Raw genomic sequence first — 9680 nt, forward strand, 5'->3', positions numbered from 1 at the left:
AATCGAAGCATTATTTCGACTACTTATCGTGTACACAGACACAAAAAAAAATCACATCATTGTAAAATCAATACATTCATCGTTCCACTCAGAATCTAAAATATATTTAAATTAGTTGCAAGAAAAATAATTGGGAAACAAGTTTACCTTAAATTTGTGGATGCTACCATGGATTATAGCTAATTAACCAACATTAGCATGTATAATGTATAATATATTAATATATCATAATCATCAATCACTATATCACTAACTAATTAAAGTAGCAATGTGAAATTTGTAATTTGTAACTAGTTGTAGCCTGTAGGTACATGCAAACTTGTAATAGCATGCCTTATAATATGCTGAAACATTTATTTTTACAAGATATTTACAATCTATTCAGAGAACAATAAGCAAATTAGACGAGAGTAATAAAAAACATGAGTAATATGACGGAAGAAGCCACCCAATGATAACACTAGGTACCTATTTTGTTTAGAGTTTAGTAGGAGGATTCAAGCATCCAGCAGGTCACGACACCAGCTGAAACATTTAAATTTTAATAAATAAAATAAAAAAATAATAAAAGAATTTATTACTTATTCTTTTAGAAATATAATTATTAATTATTATATTATTACTATAAAATTCTTTTATTATCTATGGATTCCACGACATTGTAAATCTATGAGAAAAGCTTCATCTCTACATCTTGATTCTATAGTCATGGGAAGAGAGCCTAGACAATAATAATAATAATAATAATAATAATAATAATTATCTAGGCCACAATTAAAGAATAAAGATATATATATATATCAAAGTGTATCAAGGTGTATATCACAGACCTTATATTTTCATATAGTCTGTGGTGTATATAATATATCAATCACGATTATAAAGAACTTTATAATCGTGATGATATCAATACACCTTGATATATATATATATTATCTTTAATCGTGATCGTGATCTATGCTCCCTAGCACGGGTGGTATCTGTGGTATCACCAGCTGATTTGTCAACCACAATTAAATCATAGAATAATATAAAATTGTTGTACAGATACAATGTACAGTTCATTGAGCAGTAACGTTGGTTACACTGTACTTTTTATTAATCCATGAAATTAAAATCGTATTAACTCCCCCCACAATAGGGATAATTTGAGGTTAAGTGTTGTGACAACTAGCAATTGGCTTGAAAGCGCCTTGATGCTGTGGCCAGTGACTCTCTCATTTACGATCGGGTTCTAGTGCCGTCTGCGTGATTTCGATTTTCGACTCTCGGGTTACTCAAAAAAACTTTTTTTATTTAATTTTCAATTAAATTTAAATTATTAAATTACTATTAATTAATCATGCCACCAAAATTCGACCCTAGCGAAGTCAAAGAAGGTAATATATTTTTTCTCATAAAATTTTTGAAAAACACGTGACAAAATTTTATGTAGGTATTTTATATTGAAATTTAGAAATCTATTCTGATTTAAGAAATCTCAATTCTTAATGATTCTTCTGATATGTAATAATCTAATAATTGTTTGTAGTAGGTACATTACTTATATTTGATGTAATTCCTACATTATATTTGGAGGTTAAAAAATAAATATAATTTTGTGCACTATCTATTTTATTCGTTTTAGTACTACTAATATTTATTAATTTGCAGTGTACATGAGATGTGTAGGAGGAGAAGTTGGTGCTACATCTTCTCTTGCTCCGAAAATTGGTCCATTGGGTTTGGTAAGTTTCTAGAATTATTTAATTTTGTTACTATAGTGAGTTTACATAGATTTTACGAAATTAATATTAAAATATCTTTTTTTCTTTTAGTCTCCCAAGAAAGTCGGTGATGATATTGCCAAGGCTACATCTGACTGGAAAGGTCTAAAGATCACTGTTAAATTAACCATCCAAAACAGAGTGGCTACAATATCTGTTGTTCCTTCTGCATCATCATTGGTGATCAAAGCTCTTAAAGAACCACCTCGTGATAGGAAGAAGGTTAAAAATGGTATGTTTATTGCCCCGTGACAATTCTTTAGTACGTGAACTCGATCGACTATTGTTCCTCATGTTAGTTTTAATGACTTGCATGATTTTAACAAACTGTCGTATATTAAAATTATAATAGAGTTGCTTCACCCAGAACTACTGAGTGTCATTGTCTGGTTTTGCGGACTCATACAAATTATCTTTCTCAAATATTAATTTTATTAATTCTTATTATGATTATTTTCTAATTATTATATATCATTTTACAGTAAAACACAATGGAAATGTAACTTTGGATGAAATTATTAACATTAGTAGAACAATGAGACCAAGATCAATGGCCAGAACTTTGGCTGGAACCGTAAAAGAAATTTTAGGATCAGCTCAGGTATTATTTATATAATATAATACTTATTTCATTCATATATTAAAAATGTAATTCATTTCTAGAGTGTTGGTTGTACTGTTGATGGAAAAAATCCACATGATATCATTGAAGGAATTGATGATGGTGCCGTAGTTATTCCAGAAGAATAAAAGTAGTGAGTATTCTTGCCACTGATGCTCAAATCCTAAAATATATTTTAAGATTAGGATTTGAGTTCAGTGGTTTATTTGGTCGGGGTTAGCATCCCATCCACCGCCCTCAGCAGTATCTCAATAAGCAATTAATCTTTCTATAAATTAACTTTAAACTATAAATATTTTCATATATTTATTTTTAGATGTAGTAACAAATTAGTAACTATCTGTATTCGCTGATACTTTAAAATGTTTTTGGTTATATCTTTTATTTTGTGGTGCTTATTGAATATAAATTAAATATTAGAATTTTTTTTTGGAATTAAACATTCTTAAATTCTTAGTTACCTAAATTTAATGACTGTACCTATATAACTGCCTTTGGGTGGCATAAACGCTATTGAGGAGACAACCTCAATAAAATAATCATATTATCTATTACAAATTAAAATATGATTTTTGATTTATAAAAATCTATATATAATAGATATTGTTTTGTTTATGATTATTAGAACTGAAATATAATATGTTTAAATAATTTTCTTTCAGATTATTGTTTGTTCAATTGGTCAAATAAAGTATTTTTATTCTTTCAACATTAACATTTTGTCTTTTTTTGTATTTGATACGTACTATAAAATCCTTTTAACAATGGTATATCAGATATCTGGTATTATATACATATTGTGGGTAGATTGTACTATATTTCTCAGTAAAAAATAAAACTACCTAATTCAATTGGCAACACCGTGAGGTGTGTTCATGAAAAATAAACTAAATTATGTAAATATTATTTTTTTTTTGCACCAGTGCTCGCTCGTTGATAGTTGTAGTAATAAGTCAAGATTATCTTAAATGAACTCCACTATTCGTTGGAACTAAGATGTTAATAGTCTCGATAATATAAATACTTTTCCTTAATAGGACGGCACATCTGCATACTCACATACAATATAAACACCGTGTTTACGCAGCATAAATCTTTCAAAAAAATTCCTATTATAAAATTGAATTGTGACAATATTTCTTAGGGCAAGTCGTTGCGTTTTTTCCATTAATATTGTTTAGAAATTCCAACTTTTTCAAAAAAAACAGTCTTGCCCACCAAAATATTGTCATCTTTTAATTTTATATCAAGTAAGGGTAGTATTACCACTAGGTGACTCCTCTCATCAAAATATAATCATGTATATATATTTTTTATTATCACATTTTCTTATTGTTTTTATAGAAACTGATTGTATAATATGCTGTATAAATAATAAAAATAGAAAAAAATCTTTTAATTTTGCTATAGGTGTTTTTATTCCAACACCAAAATTGAGCTGGTACTACTCAGACTGTGTTAACCCATATTATTGTCTATTTTGTATGTGTCTAAGACGTAGACAACACGCGATTGCAACTTCCTCTTAAATTTTATCGTAGGGATTATCTGATGACTACTACTGAATTTCACATGTTGGCTTGGCGGGCAGTCTGGTATAGCAGTAATTTCAAAAATTGATGTCAGAGCACTCAAATATTACTGCCCTAGCAGTATTTCAATAACCTTCCAAAAATTGTCATTACTGTTATAGCAGTGATATTTTCAAAGGTGTCTTATGAGGGGATAGATTGTCGTCCCCCGCCATCTCGGCAGAAAATTTTGCACTGCCCTATAGCATAAAACCCTGCAGCATTACTACTATGACAGTAATGAAAATTGATATTTTAAGGATCGTTATTTTTTCAAATAATAAAATTGACTGTCCATGAACGTGTTAATGCACTAAGAAAACCAAGAACCGCACCAAATAATGTGCATTTAACATCAATTTAAATCTTTTATAAAAAGAAATCACCAGAGCCGGATTGGTATGTATCAGTCCATCAACATTTTCATTTCCAAGTGGCCTATTTACATATTCAGTGACTCAAAATTAAACGAAAATAATTAGTTTATATGTGGCCAATCATATTTTAAACGAAAATTAATTTTCACTCACAAACGGCCCACTGAGATTTTCTCGGTAGCTCGCCTAACCAATCCGGCCCTGGAAATCACCATATTTTATTGGTTGGAATGCCTGCTTGCTCAACCCTAATTTTACAAACATTTTATTGAATGTACCTGTTATTGTCTTATTAAGATACAAGTCATATAGGTTTATACTATATTGTTAGAACTCAATTCCATCCATATTTTTTCATCTATTCTGGAAATATAAAATCTTCACAGGTGCATAAGTTAGTAGGTTCCTATTTATGATAAATCTAGACACCAACAATATATGAACTCTACATTTTTTATTCTGTTTTTAGTTCGTACTTATTTCCATATAATAGTCTGAAATCAATTTTGTTTCAACTGGTAAGGTGTGCTTGAAAAAACTATTAGTTTGTCAGAACCATACATTGTATGAACCAAAATTTTCCTGAATTCCACTTAAAAGTGGTAATGTAATCAATTGTCAGCATATTTTGAAGAAATGTTGACTCCTTTTAGGGAGTATTATTGATACAAAAATTATTTTTATAAAAAGAAAAATTCAAGAGATGTTTGAAAATAAAATCTAGACATTGTTGTATACAAAATAAAAATACAACAAATAATTTATAACTTAAATAAATTAGTCTTCTTATTGTTTTAATATAGTTACATATTTATATACATAAATTAGCAATAAATATACAATAATTATTGTAAAACATAATTTGTCCAGTGGCGCATTTAGGCACAAGAGCCAATATTTTCATGTAACTTTACATGAAAATATCTATAAATAAAATATACAGTGTATATATAAATAGAACTACAAGTTTTGGCTCACAGATTAAATAACGAGGAGGAATATTTCAATAAAAATCAAAAAAAATTGTCGCATACAGATAAACCAGAATGTTGTTCAATTTATTAACAAAAAATTAATGTTAAATCCTATGTACATATTAGACCTAAATTATTAACTTCGGGAATATTTATTATTTTATCTTCAATCAATGAAGATGTTAGAAAAAAAAACAAGATTAAGAAACATACAATATATCTTATAAATATAATAATATATCATGTATATATAAAAAAAATGATTTTCATTAGACAAAATAAAAGGCCAAATATAATTTTGAACCAATTTAAACCACTCACGGTAGTGTATCGCACAAAACAGCTTTCATAGCAGGTGAAATTGTTTCGGGAAATTTAATATCAAACGACACTAATAAATCTCCTCTTCTTGATTGTTCCTTAGCATATGGAAGGCCATAACCTTGAAATCGTTTTATTGTTGTGGGTTTAACAACTTCTGATTTTATGCTGAGAGGTAATTTTTTTTCAGTTAAAGTAGGAACTACAATGTCTACACCACATAGTGCCTATAAATTAAAATTGTTTTTATTATTTTAAGATCATTGATGGAAAAAAAAAAAAAAACTTACTTGTTTAAGAGTAATTGGAACTGTATATCTAATATCATTTCCATCACGTTTAAAAACTGGATGAGGTTTGTCTCTTATTACAAAAACAATGTCTGAAGGTATTCTGTTCATTGCTTGATCTCCTTCTTTTTGAAATGTAATTTTGGTACCCGATTTCCAACCAGGTTTTATATTGATTGTTAACACTTTATCTTCTTTTCTAGAAGTCCCATCTGCTTGGAGCACTCGTCTGGAGATTTTCATTTTTTTTGTACACCCTCTACTTATATCTTCTAATGATACATACACTTCATGTTCAATAGCAGGGTCTTGAGCTTTTTCTTTAGTTCGTCCCATTGGTGAACCATGAACATTGAATGACTGCGACCTGAAAGCACCCATGCCAGGTGGTCCATGTGACATTCGAATAAAACCATCATCAAAGTCCATTTCATCATCAAACATTGAACCACCACTATTACCAAATATATTGCCAAATGGATTTGATGAACCAAAGAACTGTGCAAATGTTGCTCTAGGATCGCCATGGAAAGTATATGAATAGTTGTTTGAATTATTTCCTTGGCCAGCACCTCCTTTAAGACCATCTTCTCCATATTTATCATATATATCCCTTTTTTTTTTATCACTCAGTACTTCATATGCTTCTGCTACCTCTTTGAATTTTTCTTCAGCTCCAGCACTTTTGTTCTTGTCTGGGTGGTATTTGAGAGCTAATTTTCGGTAAGCCTTTTTAATTTCATCGTCTGCGGCTCCCTTTGACACTCCAAGGATTTGGTAATAGTCTTTTCCCATCATATGCTAAAATCAAATTCAACTGTTATCAAGGATTTCATAATTAGGATAAAATTATAATAGGTAATATACCTAATAGTGCTGATTGCCTAATACATTGACGATACCGAACAAAAGCTTTTTAATAGGAAGTTGGGATACATAAATACAATATAATTGTGCGACAACAAAAATTAATATTTGTCTGCTTTAATGAATGTTTTATCTAATAGGCATATATTTCAAAGGAAATTTAATAGTTGTTAAAATAATGATTTATGGTATAACAAAATTAGGTTTGCCACTACTTGCCCATAAAGATATCAATAAGTCATAGGTAGAGTTAGGATGTTGATGACCTAAAAAACACACAATAATGCCCTAAAAACTTCAAAAAATGACCTTAAAAATTATCTAAAATAATAATTAAGTAAGTGAAAAAACTTATTTATAAATAATACATTTTATTAGAGATATGGGTATAATAGTAACAAAAACCCCACAATAATAATATTAAAATTATTTTTTACTAATAGTCCAAATCCAAAGTTAGACTTTAAACAAATTAAATTTGTTTCCAAACTTGGGTGTAACATTTGCCCTAAAATCTATAATTTGTGAAAAACGCCCCACATTATATAAAAAGTGCAAAAAGTGCCCTAAAAGATGAAAAAATGACCTAAAAATGTTGAAAAATGACGTTAAAAAACAAAAAAAATGCATTTATAGCTAAAAATTCAAAAAATTCAAAAAAATACAAAATAAAATTAGAATATTCTGCATCAAGGGAGCATGAAACAAATTTTTAGCTAGGATAGCATTGTACAGAATAAAAGGAAAAAAAATGCAAAAGTCATCAACATCCTAACTCTAGTCATAGGTAATTGTAACATTTATAATATTAAGAATTATGAAATCTATATAATCTGAATCAATGCCTGTATATTTATTTTGTTCTAATTAAATTTGTGCTTATTAATATCAGGTTATGGACAGGTAGATAGATAAGTAGGTGTGTTATAAAATTATAACCATAGATATTAAAGAACGGATAGGCCATGGCTATGTTAATAAAATAGAGGGAAGTGTGGCAGAATGGGGGAAAAGAGAAAGACTGTTTTTTTTTTTATCATATTATAACTCACAAATATAGATTCTAAGTACTAACATGTTTAATCATTTGTAAATTAAATAAATAAAAATATTGGTTAAACATAAAAAAAAACATTTAATTCCGTAACATTTCCAATTAGAAAATCAAACAAATTATTAATTACGATAATTTGGGAGAATTGAGAGAACTAGGAATTGAGTTAAATAATAATAAATATTTTATTTATTGTTATTGACTAGATATATTAATTATCAAAAATGCTTTTGAGTTGAATGAAAAATTGAAAAATGCTTTAAACCATTTTCCAGTATCCCAATATTAAGTAATATTTTATTATATTTTTATAATATTGAGTATCTAGGCACCTACTTAATTAGAAGATTATATTCAAGATATATAATATAAAAAAAGTTATTCTTGTATAAATTATGAAGTGTGTACAATAATGTAAGCAGGAAGCATTAAATTAACTCAAACAGAATAGCAAACTACATAGATATGAACAGTTTTTTCAATCATATCACTATTTGGTTAAAATAACATAAATGTTTTATTTATGAGTTCTTATAAGGATTTTAATGTAAGCATTTAACAACTACAACTATATATAGATATAACTTTGAACTTTCTATATCTACATAGATGGATGAAGGATTGTTGAATTTATAATTCTCATGATACAGATATACACTACCATATAAGTACCTACTTACAAGCTATGGTTATCACACTTCAACAAACAGTAAAAGGTCGAAATAATCTTGGTGTAGTAGATAGACCATAAACCAAGATACAATAAAAACCGAAATCGGAGTTAAAAATGTACAAGCAAATGAAATAGATATGGACATCAAATACCTAATACCTATGCAATAATAGATTAAAAAAAACACACAAGCCCACCACATGTATATTCTGTTTAAATATCCATTGCGTTGAACGCAGGAGAACGATTTACACATAGCACACGTCCAAAGACGAGTACAATAATAATAACATTATGACCTACGGGTAATCCAATTATTTTTAACGTAGGTAGTAAAAATATAAATTACTTACACGTATAGTGAATGATGTTCTTTCAAGAGTAAATTTCACTTAAGATATGTCCACAGGCGTAAAATATTGTGTAGCATGTAATTTCAAAGGATTTATGGTAAGTTGTTACTTGTTAATCTTCCGTGTTGGGAAATATTATTTTCGGGAAAGAAATCGTATTAGCGTATTGCAACGAAAGAGTTTATCGAATAGCATTGCACAATGCACAATAAACACAGGACACTAACCCACGGACAGTATTATACTGTATTAAACACACATATACACGCGCAGCGTATCAAAATCGGGGGTAGAATATTCTAGAATCCACCAGAAGATCGTGGAAGAATAAGACACCGACCGTGGAAGAAAAAAAACGGACCATTCGAATTTTGATCTCGATACCAATAATAACATAGAACAATAATATAGATAATAATAGTCGTTATTCTTGCAGGTAATATGTAATTAATTAACTAATAATATGTAGTTTTGTCTAAATTTGAAATTGAAATATCTATAAAAAAAAAACTGTGTTGATATATTATTTAGATTTTTTGGTTGCAGTATCAACTACTTCCATAGAACCTTGTTTTAAATTTTTAATCCTTAGCTATAAAAGTTCAACATTTTATAAATTTTTAACTACTAAATAATTTGTAAATTTTCAATTTTATCGATGTCATCAACATTTGGACTTTCAATACGTAGGTATAAAAAAAAATGCATAAGCATTTTCAATATTTTTCAATTGTTACTGTAACAATATAAGATCAGAAGCCTTGTATTAGATTTTCAAGTTTTTTAACCCGTTGAATAAGATTGTATTGACA

General features: G+C 28.4%; 2 protein-coding genes across 2 annotated transcripts; one reads left to right on the forward strand and one right to left on the reverse strand.

The window, feature by feature from the left end:
• The first annotated feature begins 1184 nt into the window (after window positions 1-1184).
• Window positions 1185-3105, forward strand: Rpl12 (ribosomal protein L12). The gene is made up of 6 exons (NM_001126171.2): window positions 1185-1379; window positions 1654-1727; window positions 1818-1998; window positions 2249-2367; window positions 2430-2521; window positions 3051-3105. The coding sequence occupies exons 1-5, from the start codon at window positions 1343-1345 to the stop codon at window positions 2514-2516; spliced, it is 498 nt and encodes a 165-aa protein (NP_001119643.1). The 5' UTR covers window positions 1185-1342; the 3' UTR covers window positions 2517-2521; window positions 3051-3105.
• Window positions 3106-5358: 2253 nt separating this feature from the next.
• Window positions 5359-9148, reverse strand: LOC100165140 (dnaJ protein homolog 1). The gene is made up of 3 exons (XM_001949026.4): window positions 8869-9148; window positions 5922-6722; window positions 5359-5858 (listed from the first exon to the last, which is right to left on the reverse strand). Exons 2-3 carry the CDS (start codon window positions 6717-6719, stop codon window positions 5628-5630), a joined length of 1029 nt encoding a protein of 342 aa, XP_001949061.2. The 5' UTR covers window positions 6720-6722; window positions 8869-9148; the 3' UTR covers window positions 5359-5627.
• Window positions 9149-9680: the final 532 nt, after the last annotated feature.

The sequence above is a fragment of the Acyrthosiphon pisum genome, chromosome A2 (assembly GCF_005508785.2).
Source record: "Acyrthosiphon pisum isolate AL4f chromosome A2, pea_aphid_22Mar2018_4r6ur, whole genome shotgun sequence".
NCBI lineage: Eukaryota > Metazoa > Arthropoda > Insecta > Hemiptera > Aphididae > Acyrthosiphon > Acyrthosiphon pisum.

Excerpts from the sequence above, each read along its gene's own strand:
- Rpl12 (NM_001126171.2), top strand. The coding sequence starts at position 1,343 with ATGCCACCAAAATTCGACCCTAGCGAAGTCAAAGAAG. Across the intron at positions 1,380-1,653 it reads CCCTAGCGAAGTCAAAGAAG|TGTACATGAGATGTGTAGGA; the intron begins GTAATATATTTT and ends ATTAATTTGCAG. Across the intron at positions 1,999-2,248 it reads TAGGAAGAAGGTTAAAAATG|TAAAACACAATGGAAATGTA; the intron begins GTATGTTTATTG and ends ATCATTTTACAG.
- LOC100165140 (XM_001949026.4), bottom strand. The coding sequence starts at position 6,719 with ATGATGGGAAAAGACTATTACCAAATCCTTGGAGTGTCAAAGGGAGCC. Across the intron at positions 5,859-5,921 it reads TTCCAATTACTCTTAAACAA|GCACTATGTGGTGTAGACAT; the intron begins GTAAGTTTTTTT and ends TTTAATTTATAG.